Consider the following 16,014-nt stretch of genomic DNA (forward strand, 5'->3'; position numbering starts at 1 on the left):
GAACAGCTTATACAGAAATAAAGTATAGGAGAAAAGTCTTAAGGATAACAGAGACGTCTGTTCAATGAGTCATACAACTTTCTCATTCCATAGGAGACATAGCTAGGAATTTCAGGGGCGCACTGGACGCAATACAATAGAGAATGGCTCTCAACATCCTGAAGCAGCTGACAACCACAAGGATGAACCAGCCATGAAAAAAATCTGCCTTGCTTTAGGAATTTAAAAACTGATGACAGATTCAACAGATTTTTGTCTGCCACCATGCAATAAATGAAAGACCCAATCCAAACAACAGGACGCTAAATGCCAGGCAGCTGCCCACATCTGTGCTTCCCATGGAGTAAATGAAGAGAATGCCTGCTAGATATCTTTAAGCTTGTGCAATGTAATTTATTACAATTAGTGGGTGTGGCCAAGCTTGTTGTTTAGGAACACTTTTTTGTATGACGGTACTGTCAAGCTGTCATAGCAAAAAAAAAAAAAAGTTTTTTGTTTTGCAGCTCATTGTTAACAATTATGTAGAAAAGTTATTTTTCATGAGGTGTGAAAAGGCTGACCTTGCAGTGTGGGGAGTAAAAGTACAAACAGGTTGAGGCAAACCCTCTGTTTGAGATTAGACAAATAATAGGCCTTTGCACCTACAGAATATGTACAGTATACAGGCGTGTGCAGAGTGAAGGCAAACCAAAACACACTGTTGAAACTGCAACTAATAAAAGTAGTGCAAACTTTAGAAATGCAAGCGTTAATCTTCTGACTCTAAAGTTCCCTTCTTGCTTACATATGGAAGTTAACCTCGCAAAATTACTCTTCCTTTCTTAGGGAATCTAGGGTCCTAGACTAGGCTGGGAAAAAAGAAAAGAAAAGAAAAAAAAGCAAAGTAGCAACTGTTACCAGGAAACTCAATTTTTATGTTTCCTGACTTTGTTTGGTATTGGTTGCAAAGTTAATGCTAAAATGATGGTAGTGTCTTTATCTAAACACTCCTGCTAACATTTTTTCACTGTATAGCCTGTTTCTGTGAGATTCGGAGTACTTCCTGAGCTTGATGCAAGCTGGAATAGGAGCAGCACTAAGAATTACTGAAACTGTAGCCTTCATTAGAGAATTTGCTGCTAGCATGCACCGAACAAGACCTGCCCCAATTATGTGTGGAAAAACTAATGTTTTGTAGCTGTTGAGGATCTCTTTCCTCTGGGCACAAATGCTGCCTCCTTACAGGTCAGTTAAGACTTTTTTTAGGAAGCTGTGAAGGTCACTGTCGGCAGAGGACTGACTGACACATCTGCTCCAGAGCTGGAAGTGGGGCTGCAGCACGCAGTTTCAGCTCTGCACTCCATGGCTGCACTGGGACTGGGGCACCTCACTTCTCCCCAGCTATTGCTCTGGGCTCTGGACACTCCTTGATCTCCTACCCTTGGGCCAAGCTTTTCTACAGAACCAGGGAGATCACAAGTACATTTTTCCACAAGCAGAAAACCAGTGACTCCTGGAGCTAGGATCTTAGCTACAAGACTATGATTTCTTAGCAGGTTCCCTTTACAGGTGGCAGTAGACATGTGGGCTCCCAGAGAATAACCTTCAAAAACTTACCACAATGAGTGCAACAACAGACAGTGTATAGTAGATTGAATCTCTCAAGAGACTCCACGATGACAGTGCAACGACCTGGGAAAACAGGCAAAGAGAGGATGTCAGCCAGGCTCTCAGCAGCACAACTGCCACACTAACGGTGCGTGACAAAGTTAAGCCTGTCATTCTGTGTAAGCTGTCCCCACACGTGCTAGGACACAAAGAGGAGACCCAAGACAGGAAACACCCTGGCCTTCTGTGGCTGCTCGAGGAACAGCCACTAGAGAGATGGGGGGATGGCCAAATCTGAAGAGCAAAAGGTATACAGTCATGGGCAGCAGATGACTTCCATGCAAAGTCACAGACATGCTAAATCACACCAGTGTTGTCAAAGCCATAGAAGGGGGAATCAAGTCCCAAGTATTTATGGATGACAGAAGTTTCCCACGAGCTCAGCAGGCTATCTGATATCCTTTTCACCCTGAAATCCCTCCTGTACACACACCACAGAGCCTGCAGTACCAGTCCCTGCAGGCTGAGCTGTCCCCCAAGTCTGGCTGTGTGCTGCAGCCAGAGGCGGTTGAACCACAGGCAGGCATGGGATGGCCTGCCACAGAGGAGGCTGCGAGTGCTGCTGCTGTCGGGGCAGCGGGAAGGGGCCCAGCTTTACCAGCAGGAGCCTTCTGTGCCAGCGCTGGCGCTTGGCAACGAGTGCCTTGATGGAGAATTGTCACAGGAGATGAACAGTCCTGTTGAGACTGGGACAGGACATGACCACTCCTTCCACCCACCCCTGTGGTTTGCATCTGTTTCTTGTATTAATTTTCCCCAACCTGGGACTCTTGCCTTCCTTGAGAGAGGAAACCAACCGGAAATGCTGAGCAAGAGTGCAAGGTATGCAATGGTCCAGTGGGCAGGGGAGCACCACCAGACACAGTCCCCAGCTGCTGCCTAGCAATATGGGTCCTCCCCATCCTTGTCCTACCACCATGCAGTGCCTATGTCCACTGTGAGTCCAGCTGCTGGCATCTCATACCCTAGGTTTCCAGGAATTTTAGACTGCTGGATGATGGGCTTGTCCTTGCTAAAAACATCAACTTGACCCATGCCGACTCATTCAGGGGAGGATAACTTGGGCAACAGAAGTCGTACTGCAAAACAAGAGCCTGACAGCACAAAGCAGCCAGGTCCCCAGCATGCTGCTAGCCTGAACCTTGGCAGAAGCATGGCTTCACCCACCACACTAACAGGTATCACTACAGCTCCATGTGCATTTGCACAGGTTTTGGGACAAATACTCAAGTTAACACTCCAGCAAAGCGTTAAGAACGTAAAATGAGAATTTGTATGCAACAGAGGATAAAATGGGATTGCTGTGCAGTTCATTTCACTTGACACCTTCCAGAACCACAGAAATGAGGAGGAATCATCATTGTAGGCTGAACAAGCCTGGAATTCAGGTCTTAGAAGAAAAAAATACCAGCGAGTAAGTTAGCCCTTAACTTCATTAGTAGTATTCAAAAGGGCAGATTAAAAGCAGTCATGTGGTGGTAACATCTTTAGTATGATTACATTTTTTGGAGCCCTAAGAAGGCCCCTCAGTAGAAGCTTCTCCTCAAATCTTTATTTCCTATTTCTGGAGTGTATTTCAAACACTGTGGGTCACACCCTTCACAGGTGTAAACCACAAGGAGGCAGATGGGAGGTGGCTAATTTACGCTGATCTGGATCTGGCCCCTGAATGTATAAATGAATTTTCTGACCACATCCTCCAAGTCATGCTTCTGCATGAATTCAGTCAAACAAACAGTAACTTCATTTTCATTTCTATATCTAAAGAGAGGTCCTATTTCAGAGTGCTAGCAAAAATAGTTTCCCACATTTCTCTGCATATTAAATCTTACAATGTTAATGCCCAGTGTAAAGTCTCTTTATGCAACCACTGACATATAAGAAACTCCTATCTAAAATAATAAAGCAGGCCTTAAGATTAGATTTGAACCAGCTGACCATACATTTCAATGTATGTAGGCATAGATGAATGGAGATGCTTCACGATGCAAATTTCCAAATGTAGAAACCTGGAGTTGGGTTCATAACTCTATTCAGAGATCCTTAATTAAATCTCACATCTTATAGATAGTAGGCCCCTTCATTTTGATTGAGCAATTTTTGTAAGAGAGTTTATAAAATAATTTGACATTATTCCACTCAGCTTTTATGACACTGCTTAAGGTCCTATGCACTTTTGTCAGCATGGATGCTGGTGGGGATTTTATAGCTGTAAACTTAAGCTCTGCATAAAAGTTACACCACTTCCAAAACAAATGACAAACCCCATATGAACAGGCTTGTTGGCAACTGTTGCTATTCTATCTAATAAACTCTCTCCTGGGTATAAGGGGTGTCACCATGCAGCACAGCGTACCTGCGAAAGCAAGATGTTCCAGTTACAAAGAGTCAAGCTAGTATCTCTCCTGTTCTTTGATATTCTACAAGTATTCTACAATATCAAGAAAGCAGTCTGCAATATTTTTCCAGGGAATTTTTCTCAGACACTGAATGAGCACATTAAGATCCAGATGCTTAAATGCAGCTATCTAGCAGGGACCTAGTGCACAAAAGTCACAGACCGAGATACTGTGGGAATCACAAGGACTCTTGCATTGATTTCAGATTGGATTGAAGGGAACATGCTCATGCCTGGGACTTGTACAGACTGCTCACATTTCACAGACATCCTAGTAGGTCTCCCTGATGCAGTAACTACGGGGCAATTAAATCTCCGCTCTCCTTAGGGCATGAGTCATTTAACTGAAGTCTTTGAACCATTTGATCACTGGGAAGAAGAATCTGATACAGGATAGCCGTGCACATAAGGTAACCATGCACTGAGGGTAAAAGGAGCTAATTAGCATGGAGGGAAATGGCAGTACTTTCAGCCTGCTGACAAGAATCGTGTAGTCTAGTTATAACTGTCAAGACCATGAATGCTTGAGTTGTGCCATATAGTCTTGCAGCAACCAAGGACTCCACATAAATCTTAATGCACTAGAAACCACTTAAACTGCAGTATAGCAGACTAAGGCAGAAAGGAAATCAGGGAAGCAATCAGCTTGGCTAAAAACATGATCAAATTTGAGTTTTAACTCAGCAATACTGTAACCCAGCAGAGAGCCAGTCCTTTGGAAGCTGAGCATCAGGAGGCAGCTGTAAAACCACTGATTGTCAGGTTACATGTTTCCTTCATTCAAAGGAAGTATCTGAAATTCAAACCCCAGACAAGTGCCCAGTAGCCCTCTCTTGGCTACTATACTGGGGACTGAATCTGGCATCCCCAGAGCTGAAAGGAAGAGCTCTTTAGTCCAGGCTTAAATGAGAGCAGCCCCCGACAAGTGCAACACAGATGAGGACTCCTAGTGCATGCTCACCTGCATGCCACAGCATCATTCCTATGGGTAAAACTACCCATATTAGATATTTGGTTTCTCACTGGTAAACTTTCACCCTGCAAACTCTCACGTATAACGTTTACTACTCAGAATGCTTATTTCCCTTTTTGAAGGGCTGAGCAGAGCAGGGAAATCAAGATTTTAGCAGTTCCACCCTGATTTCTGCAGTTCTTAACTCCTGAAGCAGTGGCCCCATGCAGCACATACAATCTTCTCCATCTAGCACACACAAGGAGATAAGCCACTGGGGAGAAAATCACTGAAAATCAGACACTGGCACCTGCTGCTCTTGCCACCTAAGTTAGCTCAGGGCACCCAGGGCCCCAGTAGCAATACACTCCATGCCCCATCCTAGGGCTTCACCATTTATCCTCTATAAAATTGACTATTCTCTCTTCTTCTCTTCCACATTATTTCTCTCACCTTAGCAGTGCGGAAGCTCTTCTCCCATCCAGAAGAGACGTGGCAACAGAGGCCATCCAGCTGGCTTTTTTAAAGCCTGCTTCTCACCTGCTCTCCCCATTAAGGTGATGGGCCGAAGATGAAGCATGTGATGCAGAACATGGCTGCTGCTACCTTAGCAAGGATGTTTGCGCTCCTGCTCCTGTTGGCTCTGGCCAACAAAGGTGCAAGGCAGTCCAGAGGGGTATGCGCTGCTGGATATTTTCTCTGCTCAACTTTCCAGGGGAAGCATGTCGAACATTATCTAAGCACATCCACATTCTTCAGAGATCTTTCTCACTCTGAATTGTTCCAGGGCTTTTTCTCCTCTCGTGGCCCGTTCTATGCTTGACATTCTTGGGCTGAATGATCAGCTACAAGCACTGCCTGGAAATGCTAGGCTTTGGAAGCAATCTTCCTGATCTTGTTTCTCTGTTACCCTCTGGCACAGAAGGTCTAGATTTTCAGGTATTAAGAGCTAGTAACTTAATTTGTTAATGTGGACAGGCAGGAATGCTCGGGCAAGGGTGTCAAAAGATTAAAGACAATCCCTGCGGCAATTAGCCTTAAGAGTCTACGGAGATCAACAGAGATGCGCCGACAATGAATCCACTGCTCGCCTCACAGCTGGAAGCATCTCCTTCCCAGCTGACACACGCATGGTGTTCTTGACTCCTCATATGTAGTTTGGTACATCGATGTTAGATCTTGACAGAGAGATTGCTGTTCAGCAGAATGCGTTGTTGGGCAAAGATGAGCATTTCTCATGAGTTTTAAAGGGAAGTGGTAGAACATCTCTAATTCATTAGGCATAGTTTTAAATACAAACATCTCCTACAACACTGCACTACAAGCAAATGCTCCTTAGTGACTGACCACAGTTGCTATTTTGGGTAGGCCTTCCATGCAGCTCTGAGGTCCATGGGTGCTTCCAAATTAATCACCGGTCTGGAATTTTGCTCCACAAAGTTTGAATGAGGCTGTACTGAGAGCCACAAAGCTCTTTTCTGGAGAAGCAGCTTTTTCTTTCAGTGGTTAGTTACAGTCTGAAAGATGACTGTAAACTGAGACAGCCTTACCCGGCAACGCTGCAAGACCGGTTAAGAGAACAGGCAGCAAACTCGAGCCCCTTTTCCCTGCTGTTGTCTTTCCCCCTCCTCGGAGACAGGAAGCCAAGGGAATACATACCGCTGCCACGCTCTGCTAGGCTGGGGACGAGAGGAACAGGCAGGCAACTGGATGGCTTCACAGCAGATGCCGCTCCCTCAAGTTTTCATTCAATACATTTAAATTCTCATTAAGGGCTTGTCGAAAGGCATCCAGAAGCAGAGAATCTGGGTCAGTCTTCATGCTGCCCCTCTTTGATGTGGACTGTACAGAAGCAATTAGGGAAGCTCTTACACTACCCTAACAGAGGCTGGGATCTGGTTTTTGAATGCTCGTCTGTGCTGACTGACAAAACTCTGGCTCACTGTGACACCTTGCAGGCACCCTGAAACATCACACCCAGCCAGCAGCGTGCTGTGTCAGTCTCTTCAATCAGCTGCAGCAAGACACACAGTGAGAACCTCCTCGCACGCTACTCCTGGTTTGCAGGAGCTACCCTTAGAGCCAAAGGGTGGCTCTTAAAGCCTGGTGGGGTCCCCTCCAGATGGTGTTTTCCTGGCACTACTGTTCAGCAAATCCTTGACACAACTCCAAATCAGCCCTGTGATAATACAATAGGATCTCATGTCAAAGCAAGATAAATGACTAACTGTTGGCCAATGTCACAGTAAGTAGTGAACTCGGGTAGAGATCGGGGACAGATTTTCAGGGAAATCAGACTGGCAGTAGTTTGTAGTTAATAGATGTCTTATGCATTTAGAATTATACAAAAATAAAAAGGGCTCTACCTCAGGTACTAGCTCTCATTCTGAAGAGGATGGGAAGATGAAATCCAGCAACACTTCAGTTCTTCATGGTTTGCAGAATTCAGTCCCCACCAAAGCCCTGTTTTTTACCTCACAGCAACCAAACCCAGGCACTGCTGCAACCCACTGAAGAGAGAGGTCACAGCAGAGCCTATGAGCTGAACTATCAGAGCCACAGCTGAAGAGAACTAGGAAGGGAGAAGCCTCAGAGCACATACATATTTTGCTATCCCAACCAGATGCAACACATGCATAGTTCCAGAATGTGGTAGTAATACGCTTAGTATTGTGTGGATTCCAGTTGCCCCTCTGTCCAAACATGACTCTGGTAACAACCAAATCAGCATTCATCTAAAGAGAGCCTGCTGGGCTCACACAGCCTACCATCACTCCAGTGGGTCGAGAGTTTCAGGAAGGGAATTACCTACAGTTCACTGTGAAATCTTCACTTATTGATGGGTTTCATTGTCATTAACTGCACTGATAATAACAGTGATATTAGTTGAGGTTTAATTTTACTTGCTCTCCAGGAATATAAATGGCAGATGTCTTAGCAATAAACATCATTATTGGATCTTAATGACCTTATGCAAATCCAACCAATCATCCTGAAGTCACAGCTGCTCAGCCAAGCCAAGCAGAAAATTAAAATATCTTCCACGAAATGACCGAGACACTTTCTCCACCAGGTATTTGGGAGAGAGGGAAATGACTTGATTGGACACAGCAAAACTTGCCTACAAGGACGGATCCTTGTATCCCACACATTTATGTTAAAGATAGAACTGTGCTTCATTTGCAAAATTAAAAGTTATGAGCAGTTTGTCATCTCTGTCAGTGCTGGGTAGAAATAAGAAGAAAATCTACTTCACCATGCCTAGGTAAAACTTAATAGGTTCCACTGCCTCTTATTTGGTTAAATATAGTGTAAGGTTCATTCAAATCTGAAAAGTCATAGCAGTTAAAGAGATATGTATGTGAACGAGACAGAAATAAAGGGATTCTTACAGTTCCTACAAATGGTGGCACTTAAAAATCATAGCACTTTTCTGGAATATGAATAAAACCTCTGGGGCAGTTCCTTGAAGCCCTTACATCGTTACAAAGACCGGCACCAACTAGCCAGGGCTGCTGTCCACCACAGAGATGGTGCCTCTCTCACACAGAGCTCTCCTGCAAGAGAGCTTTGGCATCTTCCTGGGCACATACATCTCACAGAGGGTGAACACCAACAGTGCCCAATCTCCCTCACCAGATACGTCACCAAGCTTCCTCCAGTGCAAGCAGAGGACCATGATACACCATGGCTCACTCCTGGTCCCACTCCTTAGGCCTTGTGTGCATCCATGTGCGGATATACGTGCAGCTGATGAGCTGCTCCCACATGTCGGATGATGGCAGGCAAGTGTCTGAGCCTTCGGAAACTGGTCCAAGCCTAGAGTCAGCGGTTGACCTTGAGGTCAGCTCACAGTTCCAGGGACAGCTTGCAAGCAGGCTGTGAGCCAGATCACTAGGCTGGTGGCCACAGTGGACCGCACTGGACAGTTCACACCTTGAGGGACCCTCTCCTTTCCCATGACCAATGCAGCCAGCTGAAACACCCCTTGTAAGACAGCAGCTCAAACCAGAAAAGTTAAAAAGACCCCTCAGATTTTGTGCTGCTCCGTCATCTGTCAGTCTGTACGGAAAAGCAAGGAAAGCCAAATTCTTTCCGCTTGTCTTGACAGCAGCTTGGGAAATCCTGACTTCTAAGAAGCCGAATACCCCTGTCTGCCTTTGGTGAATCTGTCAAGGGCCTCACTCTGTGGGACAGCCCTGATGGGCACTGATCTCTCAGGGCTTCTCAATCTCCCTTGACAAGACACAGGCTCTGCCTTTTAACTTTGCCGTTATTAGTTTAAGAACTCCTTGCTCAGCTCAGGTAATTACAAGGATCCTGCCACCTGCCTGTTCATCCTCACCGGTCATGGTATCAATGAAGCAGCATATATTAATGTGAGAAAGTGACGCTGCCTTATTTGTATTCACCTCTATATTAAAGCAGGCTGTAGATCCATCTATGACTTTCACCAGACTTCTGGTCACATCCTTCCACACTATTGGCTTTTTGGGGATACTCTTCCAATGCATTTCACACCTTCTCTGAGGTCATTTAATCTCAAACAAATCTGCCTCACCTGCTTAGTAAAATGTCCCACAAACCGGGGTCACAATCCTTCCTGTCACTGAAGAAGACAAATCCTGCCAGAAGGGACAGCAGTGTTTCTGCTGGCTCCAGAGGCAGCCCCTCGAGGATGCAGGCAGGCTGGAGGCAGGTACTCCCTGTCGCAAGGCAGCCCACAGCACCTGGCAGTGTTCAGCTGCCAGGAAAAACAGCAAACAGAGCGCTAAAGGTGATGTCTGTGATTCAGAGGCTGCAGGCTTTGTGCTGTTTGAAAGGTCGTGACCAAACAGAAGGTGGGAAATAGCAACTGCATGTTAAATATTCTGCACCCACTTTCTCTCACTGTTAAGTGTATCAGTCCTATAGCAATTGTAATGAAGATATAAGGCAGGAAGGAATTTCTTAAGATAATTACTGCCGTCTTCCAGCAGTGTTTACAAAGAGAGGAGCTACCTGACCATTGGGACCTCCAAGTTAATTTTCACAAAACTTCCCTTGTTTTAGGTATTATTACATCCTACCTGCAATGAACAAATCAGTCACTTGAAAGCTAATAATCATTAGCTGCAAATCAAATACAGCAGAGATCACAGGGTATACTTTTCCCCCTTGCTGCTCCCCCAGTGATCATCTGGCAGACTCAGACATGAACCTGTGAGTCAATCACGCTTATTCCCACATTACGGTCCCTGGAGGGAACGGAAACATCGGTGAGAGCAAGGTCCAAACACCTCTGGATGTTTTGCGAGGAGCTTGGGTTTGAGAGCTGCAGAGGTATGAGAAACCACAGAAAAGGGAAAATTCTCCATGGTGGCTGGAGCAGCCTCCTGCTCCAGCTGGGACAGCCCCACTGCACAGGTGAAAGATAGGCGAGACTGGCTGCCAAACTGCCAGGCAAATGCAGAAGGGACTATCTCATGACAGCACAGCGGGGGTTGCTGATACCATGTCCCCTCCTAGCATGCTGAACCACTCTGCAACCGTTGAAATTTTAGACAGATTCCTGCATGAAAAGCCACTGCTGCCTGTGCAGCCTTCCTGGAAAGCCACCAGGCAGTCAACATCAGCCGAAGGCTCCTGTGCTGGGACTAACAGCACAGTAGGATGTCCTGGACCAAATGCTAGGGAGCAGACGGAGATGCTGCCTTCTGTACCCCATGGTGATGTCTCCCTGCTGTCAACATACTGGGGTCACAGCTGTCCCAACATCCCGGGACACTACGAGTATCCAGCTCAGTCCCCTGACCATAATCTTTACTGAGTATCTCCTGGCAAAGACACCAGGGTCCTGCAGTCTAGCATTAGGGCTTGCTTAGGGCTTTGACCAAGACTAAACACCCCTCCTGACTGAAGTGAAACATAAAATATGAGCACAGGTCAGGCTAAAAAAAAATCCAGGCCTTAAAATATGCCTCTCTAAGCCAGTAACTGCTGAGCAGCTCTGATCTAATGGACTCACTGGGACAAAGGCTTCCTTCCAATTACCAGCCCCCTAATTTTACCGCTGGTTAGCCATTCTCTGCAGAGTTCAACCGTCACTCCAGCTCCCAGTTCGTACATTGCAGACCAACTCAATTTATTCTCATTATTTCCCCAAGAATATTTGCTTTTCTAAGCAGCTCTTGATATTTTCATTAGTGCGGCAGCAATCTGTCTCTGTGACATTCTCAGAATGGAAACAGTGGACACTCTCCAAACCTCAGGACAAAGCCAAAAATATTTCCCTGCTCAATTGGTAGTCATAATCGTCCATGAGTTATTCAGATCAGCCTGCCTTTTTAGCTCAGATTCCCACAGAGCCAAGGCAGCAGGACCCTGAAGACCTGTATTTGCAGATGTCTCCTGGACTGCAGGCGATTCTGTGCAGGATTTGCAGCAGAATTCAGCAGCTGTAGACACAGTACAAGAAGGTGTCCACAGGGTAAACATTTCCCAGTCTCCTCAGACTGGCCAGTCCTTGTCAGACATAAAAAGATTTTGTGATTTCCCTTGCTTTTACACTACAAATGGTTTAAGAAAAAAATCCTACCAATGGTTAAGTCCACACTATTGATCTGTGTGTGAATTTTGAGAGAGAAAACTTGACCTCAAACAGTGATGGTGTTTAGTGGCGATTAGGAACTAGACTTGTTTTGATGCTGATAGGAATCCATTTTCAACTCTTCTGATTGCCTCCCCTATTTGTATCCTAATATTGAATGTAGTTCTGTGAAGAAGGTTTTGAAATGCTAATATAAAAAAAAATCACAGCAACTTCTATGACGGCCAGACCAGTCCTGGATCATTCACCATCCAGACAGCAATCCTGGCACCCGATCTGCCCATTGCACCAGTCCCCATCACATCTTCCTGAAGCAAAAGACGGTCTTCTGTGAGTACCATCAAGTTGTCCCTGGGCCTGAGAGGAGCTTCCAATAAACACCTCACCAATGCTAAACACTTGGTGTGCCCACACAGCCCATAAATCACTCATTACATGTTAAGCAGCTGCCTTGCTGCTCCACCACAGCATCCTTGAGCTTTCCCATCTGCCCGCTCGGTCCGTCCTCTTGTCTCCTGTTGTACACTCTGATCAACAGCTTCCAGACTCAAGAGCTATGTTCTAGCTCTGTATTTGCATAACACACAGTACTGTGGAGTTTTGATCCACAACTGAGACTATTAGGTGCTATCACAACAGCAAAAAGGACCTTAAGAGGAGGAAAAAAAAAATAATCATCAGTAGGTCCAATCTCACTGACCTCACTGTATGGCTTCTGGTTCAACTTAGATGCTGATGCCAGGCCCTTGACACCACAAAATCTAGGCTTGCATGCCTTACCAGACAGAAGTGATGCAAGCAGCCCTGCTTCAAGCTAAGCATTTATTTGTCGCTTTGCTAAACTGGCACCCAGTGCAGGAATAGTGATTTCATGCATGCTGCTGGCCTAGTTCTGGGAGATAAAGTTACTCTGGGAATAACAAAATGCTTGTAGAGCTGGTCAGACCTCTCCAAAAGGAGACCAAAAGGGTTATGGTGTAACAGGTACCTCTGACAGAGCTTATTCACCTCACACAGGTTGATGCTATGTAGCAGCATCGTGGAGACAAAGCATGACACTCACAGAGAACAGGGCAAAGTTACCTTCAGTGTTTTCTGGTTAACAAACAGACTGCACAGTTAACACAAACCATGTTTGCTCACACAATGGCTACAAATTTGCTATAACTCCACAAGTCCCCAATTCCCAAGATAACATCGCTTGGGTTAAAGGGGGAGCTGGAAAGGAATCTGATTTGCTTTATCGCTCAGAGTTGCTCTGTTGTCTGCCAGTGTCAAACATCCCAGCAGGAAAACACCAGAGAAAAGGAGCACTCTGCTGCTTTTACAGTGGGTGAACATCCTCCACGATTGCTCTGATAAAACACAAAGAAGAATGCAAGAGGCAGAGGAGCCCGTTCAGCTCCCTGCCAAGACGGCAGCAGGGAAGAAAGCCAAGGCAGCAGGTAACTTCTGCTGCTGGCCATGCAGCTGGGAGGACTTCACTAGGGCATACAGAAAGGCTGCAGCCATTCAGCCTTTAGGACCCTTGGGCAGCATCTCTATACTAACTGATGCCTCTCTGTCCTGCAACTCCATTGACATCTTTCTGCCCTGTCTGCAATCTAAACTGCTTACTGACTGCCTGACTTTCTGTAGGACAGTGGGAACGATGCTGCCAGCATCCTCTCTCTGTTCTTCTGATACTTGGGGTTTCATGTACACATGGGCATGCCAGCAGCTCTATGTTCCCATCAGGACCACAGCCTTGACTTCTACAACTTCTGTCTTCAGTGGAAGTCTCAGTGCTGGATCCCTGTCTGGCTTATTACTCTGTCCCTTTCTTGCTTTCAAGTCTGCAACACAATTCTATCACTAAAAAAGCAGGCCCACAGTCACTATAAAATGTTGCCAGCACAAAAAACATTGTGCCCCGGACTACAAGAGCAGTGTACAGTGCCAACAGTTGGCATTAAGTTCTCCTTAAACTACTCCTCCACAGTTTTACATGTTTTCCACTGATGGTCACACACGAACGAAGAAAAAAAGTCAATATTCCACCTCTCCCCTCCCAAAACTCCTCCACAATCCAGGAGAAGAAAAAAAAAAAAGCTCATGAATGCAATCATAAAGCCAAAGGTCAGTAACGACTCCAGTCTGAATTACTTGTTGTCAGTGAAATTAAAGCTTAAAAGATTAAGACGCATGCAAGCTAACTGTATGACAGAACTAGGTTAAAAATAGATTACAAAAGTCCCAGTCTCTTCAATAAACAATGTTCTACCTGGTTATTAAATCTCTGCTCAGTTTCCTTCTCTCAGCTCTTCACTATTTGCAATACCTACTTCTTAGGTATATTTTCACGCTGAGATAAAACTGAATGCACGTCAGCTGATGATTCTGAGAGGCATCCTTAGCTTACACAAGGGTTTACCACGACTTGGACAGAGATCAGGTAAAAGAATACCACTGGAGCAGAAGGTGGCAGGTCAGACAGTCAAGGTAGTCCTTTTTTACTCCAGTATATTGAGGAATGACACCTGGCCACGAACTAGACCCCTTGACAGAAAAAATAACTGGAAGAACCTCTAAAAATACAAGAATGTCTCTGGCACAACCCAGCATTCATTGTCCACTGCTCCACCCAGAGCAGCCTGTCTTGTTCTGGGGAAAGGTGAAACAGAGAAACTAGAACTCAGTTGAAAAACACAGCAGTTAAACGGTAATTAACAAATCAAGCTATGCAGATTAGAAATTACAGTCTAATGCTGGAGTGACTTGCAACTCATGGTTATACTGCTTTCACTTAAGCACTTTTCACTAACCTCCTCTTCTCATCCTGCATCCTCTTCTGCAACACTACAAAAGGCTGCAGTTTAGGGCTGCGTGAGGACAGAGGAGGACTGGATGACATGCAGGGGAAAGCAGCAGAGCTGCAAAAAAGAAAAGAATCTGGATGGGGGAATTTTCAAAACTGAACAAACTCTGCTTGTGCTGGCTTGAATGAGAGCTGAATTAAGCAAGCATTGACTGCTTCCAAGAATCCCACATCCTTGCCACCAAGGATGACAAGAGGGCAGTGGAAGGAGCGAAGAATTTGTGAAGCACAAACATGAGAGTGAGAGAAGGCACAACAGAGCAACTGAGGCTTGGAGGGGACCCTGGGCTAAGGTCAATCTTGCCATACATAGTTGGTTTGCTACTGTGTAAAAAGCCTAATAAGATCCATCACAATGCAGACAGAAGACTCCATGCCTGTGCCTCTTCCCTGCTACCTAGATGCATCCCTGTGAAACGTTGCTGAACTTCTGTTTGAAGGGCTGCATCTGCTACCGTTTCATCTCTTGCAGCATTCTCTTACTTTCTCGTACTCTCTCTTTGCCAGTAGAAAGCAAAGCAAACACAGCAGCTAAATAAATGATGGTCGGGTTATGTGACTTAGCTGTACAATTGAAAGAATATGCATTAGTGCCACAGGTGTATGGACAGCTGAGGAAACAGCTACAGACACATCCAAATTGTACTACATCAGCGTTTGGGGAACGAGGACAGTTCTTAATATATTTGCATATATTAAAACCAACTACAGCTTAAAAAATGCACCCACTGCATAGTTGAAATAAGGCAAAGCTTCCTCGGTGTGTGTGTGCATGTAAGACATCAGCAGAATATTGCAAGAGGATGCAAGAAGAAAGAAGCTTCTAAGGCTCACTGCCACAGCCAAGTGGGCTGCACTCAGCCATTCACAAAGGGAAGCTTTATCTATCGCTCTAAATATGCCTTGGTGAGAGATTTCAAAATGCATCAGAGGTTGAGTTCTTCAGCTTCCAGAGGCCCCATTTAGGATATTTTAAAAAGAGATCTGATTTTCAGAGTGTGGATGCTAGTTTAGAAAATCCAGCCTTTACAGGCGGTTTTGGTTTGGCCATTAAAAACACAGGCAGCCTGCAACGATTGTCACTTTTTGAAAATTGGTCCTCCTAGGCCAAGGATAAAGACCTCAGGTGATTTTGTTGCTCATATCAGTGAGAAGTGACAGAAATAAAAAAAAGACAAATCCCTCCAGTCCAGAATCCTCACTGGTGATCCTCAAAGTGTCATCAACACTAATTGGAAGAGAAAATCAAGTCACTTTCAGGCTACTGACACACACATTTCTACTTTTCAGTAACAAACCATGGCACAAATATTTCTTATACAATCTAGAACCACCTTGGTTTTGAAATTAGTAAGAAGCCCACCAACTCTTAAGGGTCTGATGGGTAGAGGTGTCTCTGACTTATACTGGATTTGAAACTTTTTCAAATTTTCCGCACTGCTTAAAAACAAACAAGGGAGACATGGGGTTTATATTACTTAACACTAACAGAAATGTCTTTATGGTTCTTTAAAGCAATTTTGCTTGCTTGCATTTGTTAATCCTTCCCTAGAGTTTGTAACACGCACAAC

At 45.2% G+C, this 16,014-nt stretch overlaps 1 protein-coding gene across 3 annotated transcripts in view; it reads right to left on the reverse strand.

The window, feature by feature from the left end:
* Nucleotides 1-16,014, reverse strand: part of LOC142034287 (sodium/potassium/calcium exchanger 3-like) — a 282,832-nt gene that overhangs the window by 135,234 nt on the left and 131,584 nt on the right. For all 3 annotated transcript variants that reach the window (XM_075035262.1, XM_075035261.1, XM_075035269.1), the window contains exon 7: nt 1,597-1,671. In XM_075035262.1, coding sequence (XP_074891363.1) covers nt 1,597-1,671 — 75 coding nt within the window. The remainder of the gene's footprint in view (nt 1-1,596; nt 1,672-16,014) is intronic.

Source organism: Buteo buteo, chromosome 9 (genome assembly GCF_964188355.1).
Source record: "Buteo buteo chromosome 9, bButBut1.hap1.1, whole genome shotgun sequence".
Taxonomy (NCBI): Eukaryota; Metazoa; Chordata; class Aves; order Accipitriformes; family Accipitridae; genus Buteo; species Buteo buteo.